Source organism: Equus caballus, chromosome 23 (assembly GCF_041296265.1).
Source record: "Equus caballus isolate H_3958 breed thoroughbred chromosome 23, TB-T2T, whole genome shotgun sequence".
Classification (NCBI taxonomy): Eukaryota; Metazoa; Chordata; class Mammalia; order Perissodactyla; family Equidae; genus Equus; species Equus caballus.
Genome location: NC_091706.1, coordinates 28,501,199 through 28,520,466, shown reverse-complemented (window position 1 = coordinate 28,520,466; position 19,268 = coordinate 28,501,199). Strand labels below are relative to the sequence as shown.

The 19,268-nt window shown below is 43.1% G+C and overlaps 1 protein-coding gene across 5 annotated transcripts in view; it reads left to right on the top strand.

The window, feature by feature from the left end:
• Window positions 1-19,268, top strand: part of PCSK5 (proprotein convertase subtilisin/kexin type 5) — a 436,446-nt gene that overhangs the window by 182,848 nt on the left and 234,330 nt on the right. For all 5 annotated transcript variants that reach the window (XR_011431390.1, XM_005604948.4, XM_014735411.3 and 2 more), the window contains exon 9: window positions 6,981-7,081. Coding sequence is in view for 4 of the 5 variants with exons in the window: in XM_005604948.4 (XP_005605005.1) it covers window positions 6,981-7,081 (101 nt within the window). In the remaining variant the exon portion in view is untranslated. The remainder of the gene's footprint in view (window positions 1-6,980; window positions 7,082-19,268) is intronic.

Below are 19,268 nucleotides of genomic sequence, written 5' to 3'. Positions count from 1 at the left end.
GTTCTTCCTCCCCTCCCCTAGAACAGCAGCATTCCATCCGCCGAGCTCTGCTCTTTATCCTGTTCAATGTTTTTTCTCTTTATTTTATTTTTTTACTCAGCTAACATTGGTTTATAAGAGTATATAAATTTCACGTGTACCTCATTATATTTTGACAACTGTATACACTACATCGTATTCATCACCAAAAGTCTAGTCACCATCTATCACAAATGCACCCCTCTACCCATTTCACCCTCCCCCCACCACCTTCCCCTCTGGTAAACACCAATCTATTCTCTGTATCTATGTGTTTGTTTTTGTTGTTGTTGTTGTTTTATCTTCCACATGTTAGTGAAATCATACAGTATTTGGCTTTCTCCATCTGACTTCTTTTGCTTAGCATAATGCCCTCAGGGTCTGTTCACGTTGTCACAAATGGCAAGATTTCATCTTTTTTTATGGCTCAGTAGTATTTCATTGTATATATATACCACATCTTTTTTATCCATTCATTCATCGATAGGCACTTTAAAAAAAAGTTTCTGCATGGCAAAAGAAACTATCAATAAAATGAAAAGACAGCCTACCAATTGGGAGAAGATATTTGCAAATCATATATCTGATAAGGACTTAATATCCAAAATATATAAAGGACTCATACAACTTGCAACAAAAAATCAAACAACCCAATTAAAAAATGAGCAGAGGATCTGGGGCCAGCCCAGTGGTGCAGTGGTTAAGTTCGCACATTCCACTTCAGTGACCCAGCGTTCAGATCCCGGGTATAGACATAGCATCGCTTGGCAAGCCATGCTGTGGTAGGTGTCCCACATATAAAGTAGAGGAAGATGGGCAGGGATGTTAGCTCAGGGCCACTCTTCCTCAGCAAAAGGAGGAGGATTGGCTGCATATGTTAGCTCAGGGCTAATCTTCCTCAAAAAAAAATTTTTTTTTTAAATGGGCAGAGGATCTGAACAGACGTTTTCCCAAAGAAGATATACAGATGGCCAACAGGCACATGAAAAGATGTTCAACACCACTACTTATTAGTGAAATGAAAATCAATTTTTCTAGCGTGCTTAGAGCTACTTACCATGGTGTTATACATTTTCTCATTGACTGTCCATTTTTCATCCTAGAATGAAAACTACTTGAGGTTGAAGACTGTTTTGTTCCTTCCCAGAGCCTGAGCTTATTAACCATTTGGGCGTAAATGACTATCAGACACTGGGAAGGATGGAAGCTTCTCAGAGTTGTCTATATGGCCAAGGAAGACAGGGAGGTGCTGTTTCGTTAAGAGGACCTCCTTCTGCTGGGAGGTCGGTGAAAGATAAAGGGTATTTGACAATATATGAGCATAGAAAATTGCCCTCAGGAATCCTGCTGCCTGATAAAGCTGTACATATAACCTTTCTTAGTGTCGAGGAGCATTAAAGAGCCCATCTATAACCCTTGACTCCCTTCTGAAATTTCTCCCCTGTTCTGTTGTGGAGATAAAGCTCCCTCTCTCCTCAGCCACTCCCATCGTCCAGTTCTCTCTCTCTGCTGGGACTGGTTCAGCCTTTGCCCTTTTTTCCTCTAGTAATTTGTCTTAGTGATGGGAATGTGGGGGACATCGTGTTCCCCTGGGAGGGGTTTTGTTACCGAAGGCTTAGAGAATGTGCGGCCTGCTCAGCCCTCTCCTGATGTCGTTTTATTTATTTGTGTTCAAAACAGACCTGCTGCCTGGGGTGTCTCAGGGTTGGCCTGAACCACCAAGTCCGTCGGGGGAGGGGGGCGGTTATTGCAGTGCTTTGGCTGTTCCTTTTTGCAGAAACATCCTCCTCCCTCCCGGCTCTCCCCCACTGCCCAGTTCCTTCTTCAAATGCAGTTGCCATTTGCACCGAGGTGACTCTCTTAGCATCTCTGTTTCTCCTTTGGATTGGGGAAATGTCATAATTTTTCATGAGTAGAAGACTAGCAAATCCAGATGTGTTTAGTTTGTTTGGAAGTTTACACATAGTCTCTTGAGAATATTAAAAGGAGGGGAGGAAAGTTTGTTCCTGCAGAGTTCTGATGTTGATGTGGCCTGAAGGAGAAGCCCGATGCCCACTTGCTGACTTGGGCTGGATCTCAAGGCAGTTCTGCCGTCGGTGCTGGTGGTGGTGTTTGTCCTCACAGGTGACCACACGCTGTAACTCAGCTTTTTCTTTTGCTGCCATTTCAGGATTTAATGCTTGACCACTTACCAGCTCTTAGTGGCTGCTTGTCCTTGGGCAAGTTAGTCTCTGAGCCTCCATTTCCTTAATAAATAGTGTATCTTCCTTGTACACGGATTTAAATGTAATTTGTACACACACGTGAGCATGCACACATACACACCTGTTGCACGTTGCTCACTCGCAGCAAGTTGCTCGTGGTGGTGGTTCTAGAAGCAGAGCAGCTGGTGGCAGCAATAGTAGCTGAGAGAGGAGCAGCTGTCCTTTAGCCCCTGGAGTGTAGATCTACACGTACACACAGAATTTCTGTAGGTCACCTAGAAGTTTACTTGAGTTTTGTTTGGAGAGTCAGTCAAGAAGTGACCTGGAAGTCCTTCCTAATAAGTGAGAGAGTTTAAAGGAGAGAACAAAGTGAGTATGAAGGAACCTGATGTTAGCAGTTCAACTGAGCAAATAAACACTGTGCCTCTGCTCTGTACCCAGCTCTGAGCTGAACTTCTGGAGATGCAGAAATGATAGAAGATGGGGCCCTTCTTTGGTGAGAGCAGCCTCACGTTTGTAAGCAAAACCTCACGTTTGCTCTCCACACTCACAGATCCTCGGAGCAGCGTGGGAGGGGAATTTTGCGTGGTCTCGTCAGTCATGATTGGATTTTACACCAGTCTTTGTGACTTCCTGAACACAGAAAACATTGATTGGTCCCCGGTTCCTTTTTATTTTGCGATGCTTAATAAATCCACTTCTTCTGTTTTATTCATTGACACAGTTAAGATGTAGTTTCTGCCCTTATCCCCCATAGCTGTGTCTGAAACAGCTTTTTTGGCACATTTCTAATTCAAATCAAAACCAACACGAAAAACAAATTCAATCTAACAGACAGTGGAATCATTTCATGTTTTAAAAATATCTGCTCAGTTGCTCTTTTAACAGATATGAGAGAATATGGCATCTTCAAAATAAAACAGCTTACAAGATCCCAGAGAGACAGAAACTCTTAACCGTGGGCTTGCTGTGAAGCCTTGTCCTTATGGCCAAAGTCGATCTGAGCCGAGATCCCTGGAGAATTCCATCAACAGCTAGAATAAAGGATCCAGTCCGCTCAAGTCATGGAATGTGAAACATGAGGAAATAAGAGCTTAGGACGGGAAAAAATGATGGGTCTTCTCCAGGGAAGCCTGACTGGACCTGAACAGTACCCACCCCTTCTCCTCAAAGGAAGATGGCATCCCTAACTTGATGGAGTCCAAAAACCCCATCTGCTCCTCATCCTGAGACAGGCTGAAAATCTAATTTGCTGATCAGGACAGCTTTGATCTGGCTCAGGGCCTGGTGTCATCTCCTGTTTTCTTCACTGATGGATAGAAATGATATTTTTTTGAGCAGTCTAAGAAGTCCTGTGAAGAAAAACTCTGTTTCTGATTTGCGTAGTGAATTGAGGGGATTTGGAGCATGAAAGATGTGCCATCGGGATTGAAACCAAATTCTGAGACGTTCTTTAAAATAGATTCTAAACTTAAAGTGCTTTATTCTGGAATCTCTGGACTCCCTGCCCCATAATGTGGGCCGATTGTTGAATCCACCTTTTCCTTTAAATTGCAGTGTCAGATCTCATATGCATGTGTTGTGATTAATGGGGTTACTCCACGTGGTTCCAGTTTTCGGAACATCATTTTTCTTCAAGATTGCATGCTCCTTGGTGGTCTTTGCCTTTTCTTCCTAAAGATAGACGTAAGATTCTGTGATACTGTGGCTTCTCTTAATAATGAAAACCCTACCTCAGATCTTTCTGGTAATTTACACCTAAATATTTCCACACCTACAGTAACTTGCCCTTGAAATGTCCCAGCTGGAGTTTCCACTTCAAGCAGGATGAGAAGGGGTGAGGATGTTTTTGCCTCTTTCTCTCCATCACCTTCCTGCTCACTCCCTTTCCTCCCCTACTCACTAGGACTCAAGTTCCATTTAGTTAAAGGGATTGAAAAAACAAACAAAGGCACAATGCTGATTTGAAGTTGCACAAGCTTACCTATATGCATAGCAGTAACACTTCACTGTTGTTTATATATAAAAGTACTGAGTAGCTTCTTACTTAAGCATATAATATATATGTATGTACCTGGGGACTGTGTATGGGTGGGGCATGTTCCTGTTACAAACCTGACATCATAAAATTTTTATTGTTCATGTTTGAGGTTGGCCGGAGGTGGTTGTTTATGAGACTCAAAAATGCTACCCACACTTGGAGTGTTTATTCTGGATTTGTTTCTGTGCATTGAAAGTGTCTGGTGCAGCTGAAGAATAAACACAGTGAGCCAAGTGGGAAACATCATGAAAAATCTTGAATCCGGCACAAGTCATTGAAAAAAGTAAAACTTGGCAAAGGCCCGTGAGCATGAGGGTGAGGTAGAATGAGAAGAATGCAGGCAAGGCCATCGCTCAGCAACAGCGCATCCGGAGACCCGGAAACAGGCCGCTTCTGGGGTGTTTCTGCATTGACTTAGGGATCAGGCCTTTGGAAAATAAGGCTGCAGATTCACTCGTAATTTCAAATGAGGTAGAAACACCTTTTTAATGACGCAGCAGTCTCACTTCTGGGTGTGTATCCAAAGGAATTGAGAACAGGATTTGGAAAAGCTATTTGCACATCCATGCTCATTACAGTATTATTCACTATAGCCAAGAGGTGGAAGCAACCCAAATATCCACTGATGGGTGGATGAATAAAGAAAATGTGGTAGATAGACACAATGGAATATTATGCAGCCTAAAAAGAAGGAAATCCTGCCCTATGCCAGAACATAAATGAGCCTTGAGGATGTTATTCTAAGTGAAATAAGCCAGTCACAAAAAAAAGACAGGTACCATATATTTCCATTTACATGAGGTACGTAGAGTAGTCAGGCTCATAGAGGCAGGAAGTAGAATAGTGGTTACCAGGGGCTGCGGGCGGGGGTGAGGAGTTGTTTGATGGGTAGAGTTTCAGTCATGAAAGATAAAAACGTTCTAGAGATTTATTGTACAGCAATGTGCATACAGTTAACAATACTGTACACTTAAAAGTTGTTAAAAGAGTAAATTTGTGTTACGTGTTTTTTTACCACAATAAAAAAAAGAAGTACCTTTTAAAGTAGACAGTTGACAATCCAGAAAGTTTCCTAACGTAGAAGTGGTTCAGGCTGTGTTTACGCAGACACCTTGCGAGCACCCAGTGTGGAGGTGCGGAAGATGGCTAGGGCATCAAGTCTGTGAATCGAGACATAACCGCCCCTGCTTGCCAAACGCGCTCTCAGGGCTCCTGCACACCGTTCATATTCAGGAAAGGAGTGTGAGACTTGTCTCCTCTCTGCCACCACCGGATCTGTGTGGTTCTGTATATTTTTGTTCCTTCTCCCACTGGCGTATCAGTACCTCTCCAGTGTGGATAATCTGGTCACATTAGAGGTGTCAAAAAGAACAAAGAAAAGACGATGAGACCTGTTGGGCTTGTGTGGAACCGACTCAGCAGGACGTCAGTCTAGATCCCGACCAGATTAAGAGCCCCTCAGCCAACCTCCTGAGACGCTGGGGAGACCTGACGGGGGGATGCTTTCTGAGGAGCTGGGCAGCACTTTCTCCTGGGAAGAGCACGTTTCTTTCCAAATCCACTAATCTTCAAGCTCCCCTTGAAGGCTGCGTCTTAGAACAAGGGGCCTTTCTTTTCAGCCGCCGCCGTTATCCCTCCACACCTTTCTAATGACCTTTCGCCTCAGTTTTCTTATCTGTGAATGTGGGTAATGCATTTGTCTTGGTGACAAAGACAGCTTTCCAGCGTCTTCCAGTAACTGCAGCGAGAGCAGCAGCTCATCTTACGAGCCCTGTGCATTCCCAACGGGGTGATGAGCCCAAGGAGGCAAAAGTGGACGCTTGTCGGGGAGAGAGGATTGAAAAAATCTTAGGTTTTACGAGGTTTGCAAAATCTTACCCCATAGTGTTTGATTCCTCTTGTTAAGGAGAATCGGAATTTACTTGTTTTTCCTTAGTGAAACGATCATGAAACAGGGGCTGAGAACCGCTGCCCTCGCTGACGGGAACTGGATTCAGACCCAGAGGAAAAGTGATCTAGTTCTCACCTTTTGATTTAAAAAAGGAGACGTGGCTAATCTCCGCCGATAACGTACAGGCGCGCACTTGGAGCTGAAATCTCCTTTCAAGCGCGCGGGTTCCACTCGTTTTTCGTATCAGTTTTAGATCTTTGAGGAGGTCTCCGTTCGTCCATGCAGCGTTCCTGTGAGTTCTAAAAACAAGTCTGTAAGCAAATGTCCCTTCCACGGCAGGTCATCCCTTTTGCTTAAAACTTGCAGCTCCCCCAAGGTGACAGTTGTGGGAGGGCGGGGGCCGGACCGTGTGCTTTTATTCCTCACGCTTCCGACGCCGGGCTCCGTGTCTGATTATTAACAATGGGCGGCTGATGAAAGAACTTTAGTTTTCACTAGAGCTGGGACTGGGGAGGCAAGTGAAGTGCCTCGGGTGTAAAATCTGAGCAGGCACGTCCACGACCCTTATGTTTTGAGCCAAAGACTCCCCCTAGTCCTGACCCTGGTTTAACAGAAGTGGAGACCCGTTTCCAAACCCTTCCCTTTTCACAGTTGGTTTACACAGGCGATTCACTGGAAATGATATGGTCACAGGAGGGCAGGAACAAGGAATTTAAAACAACTATTTCAACACCCCTCCATTCCACTTATATGAGTAAATTTCTTTCTACTTGCATGGGACCCACATTGGCCCCAGAGCCCTAAATTTTTCCCTTCTGTCTTCTAGATCACTACGGACCTGAGGCAGCGCTGCACGGACAACCACACTGGGACATCGGCCTCAGCCCCCATGGCTGCGGGCATCATTGCACTGGCCCTGGAAGCCAAGTAAGCCTCTCTCTCCGTATGTCTCTCCACTGGCGACCACCCCTCATGCCGAGGACAGTGTACCCTCTCCCTGGTATATAACCCCTAGCACAACAACCCAGATGATAATCTTCCCAGTCCCACCTTTAAAACTTCAAAGATTAGGGCTTTAAAGAGAATTTTTCCTTATGTTAAGGAGAAAAGCAATTTTTTTGGTTTTTATATCCTTAAAAAAACCCAACTGTGTAATTACTTTATTATGGAGTCATAGTGCATGCCTGCCAATTGGCTCCAACACTCTTGCCTTGTTGAGGTTTTATTCTAGTCTAGGAATGTTCCTGTGAGTCTCAGAGCGGTTAGGTCTGCCCATTTCAGGGCCCTTTCCCTGCAGAACAGCGAGGCAACTCAGATTCCATGACAACAGCACCCGTCACAGACTCGCCCTGGGGGACAGAATGTGGCAAGATCATATGACAGAAGCCCAGGAACAAGGACAACCCACTTACCTTAAATCCTATTTAACATAGTAAATTCTGTGTCTGAAAGATCCCTTTGAAATCCCCCTTAGGTTATTTGTAATAGATCCTGTCTCTTCTTTCTCTCAGCACCAATAGACTTTGTTTTCTTAACAAGCATAAATTTGCCCTAAATACAGGTCTATACTCTCTTACCCTGAATTTCAAAATCCCAAATGCCCAGAAAACTGAAAGTTCTTTTGCAAATTTGACCCCAAAACTCATTTGATGGCAAAGCTTACCCTGAACTGATTTGAGGCTATTTGCAGTCTGTCTTTATTGTGAAAATTCATACATTTCACTGCAGAAATATTAATATATCTGACTATAAGGTGCTGGCTCAAATCGCACTAGAAGTTTGTGTAATATATGCTCTGGACACCATATCTGAAACAATTTTGAATTCCAAACACATCTGGTCCAAGGTTCTAGAAAAGGGCCTGCAGTCCTGTGCTCTGAGGCCCTCCTACAAGAGGATTGTAACAGAAAGGAACTGGAGTGGTGATGTAAGTGTCTTTCCAAAAATAGCCTTGCTGCCCTGCCCTGGGGAGGAGCGGAAGGAGTCTTTCATCTAGTTGTGCCCTGATGTAGAGCGATAGCAGGTGACAGGAGAAGAATGCAAGCATCATATTGAGACCCAGGTATCTCTGTAGGACGATAGCGCCTCATCCTCAGGACACAAGTGTGTCCCACCGTCTACAGCTGCCCCTCTTTAAGGCAGAGAGTCTGATAAGTCAGGTGGGCCTTAATGTAACGTGGATCCAGTCAACTGGTCAGCCACATAAAGCCCTGGACTGAGGCAGGCAGGACACAGGCTCTGGATATGGGCTCTCTCTGTGTGTTCGGGCCACTATAACAAAATACCATAAACTGAGTAGCTGATAAACAACAAACGTCTATTTCTCACTGTTCTGGAAAATGGGAAGTCCAAGGTCAAGGTGCTGGCAGATTTGGGGTCTGGTGAAGGCCCATTTCCTAGAGGGCGCACACAGTAGACAAAGCAAGGCAGCTCTCTGGGGTCTCTTATAAGGGCACTGATCCCATTGATGGGGCTCCACCCTCGTGACCTAAGCACCTCCCACAGGCCCCACCTCCTAATACCATCACATCGGGCATTTGGTTTCAACATAGGAGTTTTGTGGGGACGGAAACGATCAGACCGTAGCAGGTGCCATATCTTTTGTGGCCTCCTGCCTAAGCGTGGACGTTGAGCGATATCCAAGTTCCCATGAATGTTTGTGTTCCTTTCTTTTTGACGAGGTTAACTATTAAATCATGTCAAAATATTCTGTCTTTTAAGGTGTTAAAAGTTTGGCTTTAGCAAGGAACTGGCACTTATCCTGTTAAATTCTCACTTTACTGGACAGTTCTGACAGCAGAAATCTTAAGTGTCTGTGTTTTTAATTTGGTGACTGTAAATTGGTTGTTTGAAAAATATGTTGTCTTCATTCTGAGACTCTGGGTTGTTTCTCTGGAATATTTTCTCATCCACAAAATACTGAAGGAAAAAAAAAACCAGGAATTCTTCCTGCACCTCCACATTCCCCCCAAAAATGATGGAGTCTCAAACCTGGCAACAGAGTACCACAGCTGGGGCTATAGACCCACGTGATGCTCGGGTCCTTGAGGTATTACTAGAATACTAATATTTTCAACAATTCTTTTAACCACTATTTAAGCTCAAGTGAAAAATCCTTACCTTTATGCCTCAAACAACCCACTCAGTTGGATGAGGTTGCTTTGGGGCTGGGGAACACATTGAAAGGCTGCTTCTGTTTTCTTTGCATTTTGAGCATTTTTTAAGATTAATTTTTGCCAAAACTGTGATGGGTGGAAGGAAGGTCACAAGAAACACCTTACTTGGAAAATCCACTGTATGTTAAGATGTTAAGCGGTAGAGTTTGATCATGAGGCCAAAGTGGATGGTGAACAACGTGATAAAATGAGAAAGAGGAAACCTTTCCTCATAACTCCATTGGTTTGTCCCACAGGCCACTCTTTGCCTGGAGGTGAAGCTGGAAGTTAGGGGAAAGAGGTCTGAGTGTAAGAGTGGATCAGAGTAGGATCCATAAGCAGTGGGCCTCCTGCACGAGTAAAAGGCATCTAGAACTAAGAAATTGTGGCAAGGAGCTCAGATAACAGTGCCCCAAGGATGCAGTTGTTCACAAGCTAAGCCTGACCCTTGCACACGTTCCTCACCTGTGCCCCCAGCCCCAGGCATCTCCTCTCACACACAACTTCTCAGCAGCACTTGAACCCTGGTACTGCGAGATTCAGCCTTTGCTCTCACAAAGCTAAGAGCCTGATCTACAAGGTGCTCCCTTGTAAGGAGAGGACAGGAAGCCACAGCTCAGGAGAATTATGGCCCAGGACACTGCGGGCACTTCCGATGTGCGCCCCCTGCTCAGTCAGACGAGGAGCTGATTGAGGCTGCAAGCAGGGGCTGCGTGTCCCTGTTTAACTGCATGTCCCGGCTATCCCTGTCCTTAGGAGGAAATGCAGCATTCCTCCTGATGTCACTGGATCACGGTATTTACTCAGGGAAACCCCCCAGGCCAGGCTCCCCGCAGCCTGCTGCCGTCCCTACGTCCACAGATTTTCTGGATCAGTGGGCCTGCGGGTCCTACCCTGGAGCTACTTCAGGCCTGGGCCTCTGCCGCTCTGATTCTGGTTGCTCCCCTAAGCTCAGAGCTTTTCCCAACACCCTTCTTAGGAAACTGAGAGACAAGAAGACAAATACAAAACATGGAAACGGATAAGCTTCAAGTGTCCAGATCTCTCATCCGAGCTCAACAAGTCCGGGCGTGAGTGAGCTCTGCTGTGACAGCCAGAGGACTCCCGGGCGTCCTTTGCCTGCCGGGCGCGTGGGAACACGTGTTGCCGCCGATTCCCCTCTAACCCCACATCCTGGGGGAAGGTGTCCGCTCCTGAGACCAGAAGGAGTCTCCGCTGCTCTAGGAACCTGCCCCCTCTCCTTTTTCTCCTGGGGCTGAGCCTCTCGAATCTCTGCGGCCGCCTCTGACAGTCTAGTCACGAACTTTACCTCTAGTCAAGGAGGCGAGTTCCTCCTGCTCCCACAGTCGTTCTGGGCGCAGAAAGCTCTCGGTCCTTGACCTTGTTGACATCAGGAGCAGGTTCAGAATAGGAGAAAATGCTGTCATCCTCAAAGAGGGGAGAAAACTGTTCTGTGTCGGGGTGACCTCATCACGTACGTATTGGTTCAGAGGTTTATAATGTTTCACTTGTTTGGATTTTGTGGATTTGTGGGTAATTTTCTGGTTTTCCAGCTGAGTGAATAGGGAATATGTAATCAGTGATTACAAGTGGACTAACTACCGTTTGGGCCATTGCTACTTAAAATGATGTCCTTTTATATTGTTAGATATCTAGATAACTCAAAAAGTTCAAATAAAATGAGTGGGGGCAGGTTTCTTAGATGAAGAGAGCAGTGAAATGTGACCGCTAACTGTCTGAGGGGAGCCCAGGAGACGCCAGGGCACTTTTTGTGAGGAGCTTTGCGTCTCATGCTCGTGTGTGTTACCAGCAATCTAGACCTGTGGACAGAAAAAAATGTTTCATATAGAATGGTTTATAAGATAAAATTGAAATGACTGACATTCATAAAAATACAGTGTTCAGAATCATAAACTGTGGTACTGAAAGTTTTCCTGACCTGAGTTTGTCACTATCAGCCAAGAGAAGCTATTTTAGTAGAGTATTTTATATGTTAAATTATCACCATTAGCTCAGGGAATTCAAAAGTTCATCAAAGAAACCTTTTTGCCTTGAATTTCAAATGGTCTCTCATTGGAAAATTGAACAATCTACGTTCAACAATCAAGAAATGTTGCACAGTGAATGGTAAATAAAAGGGACGGAGTTGGGTCGAAACTCTGGAATTATTTAGGAGTTAGAAGGAGGATATTGACATGAAGAATCTTCCACAAGTCCTGTTTTAAGTGGCCTGAAGGCCTTTTCCCTAAATTTCGTATCTCAGGGGCCACAGGGACGCCTTCCTTTGAGAACACCTAATACATCTAGATCTGAGTTTAGGAAATAAGCCAAGTGGGGTGGCAGCTGTTCCTCTGTACTAGAAGTACACCTGGTGCACGGGACCCCTGGCCGCCTCTGCTGTGCTGTGTATAGGCAAACGTGCACACGTGCTTCTAGGTGGGATCCTCCGCTTTCTTCCTATAACCTCTCTGTTCTCTCCTGTTTCAGTTGTCCTGTTACCACTGGTTTCTAGAATATACCGTACAGGCATGTGTAGAACATAGATTATAGAATATATATGAGAAAATATAGTTCTAGATTTCTTAGACAATTTATTATTATACTACAGATTTTTTTTATGTATTATCTTCCAAACAAGTCTTAAACTTCTTGAGACTAAGGACTATACCTTGCAGTCTTTGTTTATGTGGATATAACAAATATCTATTACACACTAAAAAAAAGTTTCTAACACATTATGCTAGGAGCTCGGTGAATAAGGCAGGGCATAATTCAAGTATTTGTAAATGATGTCACTTGTCTTCAAAGGATCTTATGCTCTCCTTAAGGAGCCAGATGTGCACTAACTATCCACACAGATTATTTAAGAAAGTCAGTGAAATAGTTTTGGGGGAAATGTTGTGTTGGGTGCAGGACTTGGGCGACAATAGAAATGCTCAGCCTCGATAATCCAAATTGGAACGTTGGTGCCATGGCGCTTTTATATCTTCCATGACACCTAAGCACAATGTTTTGAACAAGGTCAATTCTACCCAAACATTAAATCAATCCATCTAGTCCCACCTTCTTATTTTTTGTACAAGGGAAATGAGGTTAATAGAATTGCTCAATTTTCTATATTAATTATTTGTATCTTTCAGTTCCTCCAGTTGATATTGATTAGTGACTTCTCCCCCACGCCGCCTCAACTCATCTCTTACCTAGTTTCCTTCTCATTCCTCAGGACTGGGCTAACCTGGGTAAAATAAGGACATGGTGTTATTCCCTCCCTTAGCTTCCGAGAGAAGTCCCTCTACCTTTGGTCTTTGGTGGAAGGGATCACGTGAGACCCGGGAAGTTCAGTGTGTGCAGAATTAAAGATGTGTTGAGCCGCAGGATGACTCACACCATGTGCTGTTGATTTCAAAAAACCGTCCTGAAAGTTCTTTATTCAGGAAATTCTTATAAATCTAAAAAGTCCTTCTATAGGAATTTTATGCATTTCTCATTGATCAACCACTTGATGTCTTTGCTTCACCTTTTGTTATGATCTCTGTTTTACCTTTCTATATTTCCAATGCAGGGAAAACAGCCAGAATATTTAGGATACGATTATTGTGGGAAGTGAATACCATGCAGAGGCACAGTTGAGGGGGAGTCTTGAGTTTTCTGCAAGCTGAGATAAAGTAACTAACTGAGGGGCTTCAGAGTTCTAGAACTGACCATCTTGAAGGGAGGGCCACATAAGAAGGATTTGATAGACATAAATAATTCTAAATATTGGGGTTAGCATCTTAGTCCTGATATCCTGTAAACTATTCTTATCTTCTTTGTTTTAATTAAGAACACATTTCATTATAAAATGTTCCATTATAACTTCTCCCAAGGGCCACGTTCAGCTGTAGGAAATGTTGCAGTGGGCGGGGAGCACAAATGCGTCTGGTTATGGAGGTAAAATGGCAGAGGACGTCCCAGCTCTTTCCTTTTAGGAGAGTTTTGTTTATTTCGGTTTGAACCTGGAAAGCACGTGAACAAATAGTGAGAATACAGGCATATCTGCCCAGGTTGTGTATAATTACAAGGGAAAGAAGGAGCTATCACACACCCTGCCCTCCACACACTCATTGAGTTTCTTGTGTATTGTGGTGTAGTTTGGGCTTAGAATGTAGCTGAGCTTCCTGGGGTGAATGGTTGGAATGCTTAGGGTGAGGAGAATGAAAACGTGAGCAGGGAGGAGAGCCGAAAGGAGGTTTGTGGGGTAAAACAGCACACATTTCCACTGGAGGCCGAGTGGACTGAGAAGGGATGTACTGTCCTGGATTATTCCCTATCGTGAAATAATTGTAACCAGACCCACGAAGCAGTTACTACGGGCCTTCTGCCAGGACTGCGCATGGAAATAGCTTTGTTATGTCTGCATACACACAGACAATACACTGTGTCCTCTAGCACTTTTCAAGTTCAAATTATGTAGAAGCCAATTTTCACTGGACTCAGTTTTGTGCCTTAACTAATGGTTAATGGTTTAAAACCGTGCAGCTTCCAAAGGTGTCCTTTCTTCCTGGAAAAGCCCCTGTCAACAGCTTCACTCACCTTGGATTGTCGTGAGGTTTCACCAGTGTTTTCCATCCCTTTTCTGAGATGAGGAAACTGAGAAGCTTGGTAGATGGTTGAGTCGCCCAGAGACTGAACTGAGGACAGAGAAGTTATTAGGTGATTGTTAACCCTCCTCTTTTGCTTAGCTGTGTTTTTAAAAATAGATTATTCACTGAGCATATTTTGCTCTTATTACTGTAATAATAGATTGTTTCGTAAGAAGAATAGTTCTCAGTCCTATTGCAATCCCGAGTTTTTCCTTGTTTAGCTGGTCAAGTATCATTTTCAAGTGTCATATGTTATATGCTAGAAATGTCTCATGTTATAAATATCCAATTTCTGATCTAACCTAAGTAGTAACTCTTAAAGATTGGGGGTGGGGAACCCCTTTACAGTGTTCTCTGGTATTTGACTAATTTCATAGCAATTATATCATCTGTGATATGTCATCCTCTGTCACCTTGACAAGAATCCCATCTCAAAGGACACTGCCTGAAAATTCTATAAACAGTGATACCACTCAGAAAATACAAGGTAGGAAGCTTCTCCTAGTTTAAGCCCAGCAAAAAGAAAAAGATAGATGTTCTTCTCAAGGGATTTTGAAAGGAACCTTGGAATCTCAACTCATTTTTCTCACCTCTGAAAGGCATATAAAGAGAATATGGGTGTTGCTAAAATAGACCTTAGATGGAATCATTTGTTCATCCAACAGACATGTATTAATGGTCTATGAGGTGAGGGTCCCTATGCTGTGACAGACATGGAACTTCCATCCTATTTGGCAAGGCAAGCTATAGAAAAACAAATGGTGAGTACTAAGAACCATATAAACAGAATAGAATAATGGAGAATAATTTCATGAAGGAAGTATTTTATATAGAACAGTAAAGAAAATACATCTTAGATGAGGTGACGTTTTAGCTGAGGCCTGAAATATGAGAAGGAGCCTGCCTTGTAGAGAGCTGGACTGAGCGTCCCAGGGAGAGGGAGGAGCAAATTGGGAAGACCATGGAGTTGGAACCAGGTTACTGGGTTTGTGAAATAAGGTATGTGTGGCTAATGTGAGTTGAGGAGTTGGAAAAGTCCAGATCACAGAAGGCATCATAGTAAGCAAGCGTGATAGAGATCTGTGGCGTCTTTTAAGGAGGAGGCATGATTTGATTAATCTTTTAAAGACCATTTCAGCATCTCCCTGGAGAAAGGGTGGTGTGGGAGCCAGGCAGGTGAACCGTTTGGAAGCTGTTGCCGTGGTTCAGGAGAGATGAGGGGAGCCTGCTCAAGGTGATGGTGTTGGGGATAGAGAGAGGGGGTTAGCTCTGCTGTGCTTTTTGCAGGTACAGCAAACAGGGAATGAACTAGAGAATGTGCTTTGGGAGAAAGGAGAAACTCAAGGCTGAGTTCTGGTTTCTTGGCTGAGCTCTTAGGTGGATTGCATACCATTATTGAAATGGACACCCTCTCTTCTTCCCATGGGATCCTGAGAATTAGAAGGAGCTCAAATACCCAGTGGAGCAAGATTCCTGGGCCTGCAGGCCTTGCAATAAGACCTGTAGCGAATTTCTCCTGCAGTGACTGGCTGTGCTTTAGTGTATCTGCTCACCTAGCAGCTTATTAATCAATCCTTAGAAAATGCTTTCCACCGAGATCAGGACTGCTGTAAATGACTGAGACATTTACATTTTTAGAGAGAATAAAGAATATGGAATTATTTATGTTATAAATTGCTCATCTACTGCCATGTCCTTTAATTTAAATAGGGTGTTCATAACAAATTAACTTTTATGAAGTTACCCCATAAGATTGCTTAGAAAATCTACTAATGTATTAGTGGGTTACAAGAAGTAGGTAAAATTTAGTATTTAAATTTAATCTCTTGAGGGTTTGTGGATTTTATTCATTGCCAGGAAATTTTTGTTCTTGATAGTATCTATGGTAGCACCCAAAATACTGTCAAATCTGATTTTCCTTCTGGGAATCAAAGAAGCTGACTTTTTTTTCAGGGTCCTTTATAGTTTCACATCATAGTCTGCTACTTAATGACTTTAATCAAAACATATTTCAGTCTGTTATGCAAAATCACTTATTATATGGCTTCATCCAATATCACTATCTTTGTATTGGAAGATTCTCAGATATATTCCTAAACTCTCTGTTGAAACCCAGTTAAAATTCAAACCTATTTTTATACCAAGTGTTCTTGGGCTGAGTTGTTTTTGTTTTCTTTGTGTGGAAGATAGGCTCTGAGCTAACATCTGGTACCAATCTTCCTCCTTTTGCTTGAGGATGATTGTCACTGAACTAAAATCTGTGCCACTCCTGCTCTATTTTATATGGGATGCCTCCACAATGTGGCTTGATGAGCGGTGCTAGGTCTGTGCCCGGGATCCAAACCCACGAACCCCAAGCCACCAAAGCTGAGCATGCAAACTTAACCACTATACTGCCAGGTCAGCCTCTGGGGCTGTTTTGAAACAGTCCTGCCTGTGTCCACATTGTCTTGATCTATAATCTTTTACTTCTAGGACATTCTTGTGTCATTTGCTCAGAAGAGCATAATTGTTCCTAGTAACACTAGAATCTAGTATTTGTACTTAGTTGATTCCAGCATTCTTTTTCTCTCTCTTTTTTAAGTAATTTTGATTGTAATACATTTGGCCATCAGTCTGCATGAAAAGTAAATAAGAGAAATAAAAATGACAGATTGAAAAGCATGTCCTTTCACTAGCAGGTAAGATTTCTTCATCCTGACATCAACAAGTCGATTATGGCATTTGATGTGTCAAAAACTCAAAGCAACAAATTCATAGTGAAATAAACTGTGACACATGGAAGAGAACATGCAGCCCAAAAGGAAAGATATTTTGTGTTTAGAAGATTGGCTTATGTCTCACCATCTTGGATTAAGTTTTTATTTCTCTATTTGTGATGATTCTGAGTCTTATTGAGCAACCATATGTGTAACTCAGATGAGTAAAGGTTTATGTTCTTTGCATATCCAGAAAAACAATGCGCCTGCAAGGCCTGCTAGTGTCATTTTCCCCAGTAAGGATCATAGCACATCTGACCGCGACATACTGTGTATGAGACAAAAGAGTCTTCTTGCCATTGGCCCCAGTTGAGGGCGGACATAGTGCATAAGAGGGCAAAAAGGTAAAATAAAAAACAAAATGATGAAAAGTAGAAGCAGCAGTCAGCATTCATTGAATGCTTGCTCTGTGCCAGAACCGAGGTGAGTGCTTTCCTCGGTGATCTCATTTTCTCCTCAAAGCAGCACTGTGAGGCGGGCACCATCACCGTGTTTCAGGTGCGGAAGGTGAGGCTGAGAAACGTGCACAGGGAGTGAGTGACAGATCTGAAGTTGATCTCAAGGCCATGTAACGTGGGAGCCCACCATCACTCTGCCTCGTCTTTCTGTTTTCAGAGCTACAACAAGACGTGGTTAACTACAAATGGCTGCTACGAAGTGTAAGGGCCATGAGTATGAAGAAGGCGAGAAGACTGAACAGGCTGACTCAGGAAGACTTGACAGAGAAGAAGGAGTTTAGCTATCCTTTGAAGATTTTTTTTCAGCTTTAGTGCACATAGGAGTCATAGAGAATCTTTATTAAAAATGCAGATTTCGAAGCCCTCAAAAGAATCTGGGTGATTCAACTGCAAGTGGCCCATAGATCTCAATTAAAAAAATGCGTAGATTGTAAGCTGTCTTGAAAGTGGCTGTGCACCAGTAGAACCAGCACCAGGAACAGCGTTTGGCACATAGTAGGCAATCAGATATTTGTATAATGAATGAATGCTTCCTTTGGTTATGCAAAAGTATGGAGAGGCATCTGTTCAGGTATCTGTGGTTAGTGGGGCGTAGTGCCAACAAGTTCGGTCTTAACTCTAAATGTTGATTGATTCATTGAAGAAATAATTATTGAGTCATGCTTGTTACCATCATTTCTTTATTTTAAATAGACTTTTTTCACATCTCTGAAATTGTAATGCATCTGACAGTCGCAGTTGCAATCCTTAGCATAGTTTTGATGTAATTCATCATAGTTTTGATGTAATTCAAATTGTTTCCAAACATCCTGAATGCATGTTCCGTGCCAGAGCTGCCAGGCCTGGTAGAGCAGGTTGAGCACAACTGCGTGCGATGCTCTGAACCTGGGTCCAGCGGAGCACACATGCCAGTGAGGGGGCACATGGACTAGAGCTCGTTACACCCAATGCCACGCGCTCTGAAAGAGAAGAGGAAACAAAGGGCGATGTTGTGGTAGAAAGGGATGGTGAGGAAAAGATAGGAAAGGGTGAGTAACAGCAGATCTAAGGATAAGGTCAGCCCATTGGTGAGAGGATAGCCTTTTTGCTGAGACGGGAGTCATAAAAGTGGTCCCACTTCTACTTGGTTCTTGAGTTTTTACTGAGTTATTGTTTGATCACTACATTAACCAAATTTCACCTTTTGCATCAGTGCCTGAATTGATGACCTAGGCTTAGGCAATAGAAGGCCAAATGAGAAGGAGGAAAAGCCTGGATGATCCATAGTATTTTTTTTATTCCTACAACAAATTTAGAAACATGTCCGTATGTGATTGAAATCTGGTTGGGCATCACTTGAAAGATGAAAATTGTTCATCTAGTCAGAAAGAATACAATAAAAACTTTATTTTTCTGTCTTCAGTGGATATGCTAGTTTATCTGAAAAATTCGGTAAGCAACCAGGGAGAGAAGGAAAGAATTGGAGTGAAATTTAAGGTAGGCTCTCAGAGGAGTCTGCTTGTTATTTACCATCGGAAACCTTCACAGCTGACCTGAGAGACGGTTGTGGAGAGCTTCCCGGAGAGAGCATGCTGTGGGAGTGGTCCAGTTAGTCAGGCTGACTTCTGGTTCGTTGCTCTGAATTTAGGTGCCATTGGAGTTGACATCTGATGGTCTCGTTTTCCATAGCAGATGTATTCAATTTTATAATTTTCAGTGTGCTAAAACTCTCAATTACATGCGATACCTTACCTGGAATATAAAATAATTATCAATTTGTCTGAGAAATCATAACATTGGAAGGTTGCCCAGAGACCATCTGGTCTATAGAGATGCTATTTAGTGAGACTGTTCAAGGATCACCAGGCAAAGAAAAATAATAATGGTAATGTGGTGTAGGGTATTTTAAAAATAAAGATATATTTTGTAGTTTAAAAAATTTTTTTTAAGCAACTTATTTGGAAATTGCATATTATTTTGGTATAAAGTTTTCTTCATTGTATGAAATGATGATATTCTTATTTGGCAAAATTAAAAGTTATCCATCTTCGACTGATTTCCAAATTGAAAAACAATGTGCTGGTCTTTTAAATCTAGTTTAAGAGCCTTTTCGTCCTAGTGGTCCTTGCACACAACCCACT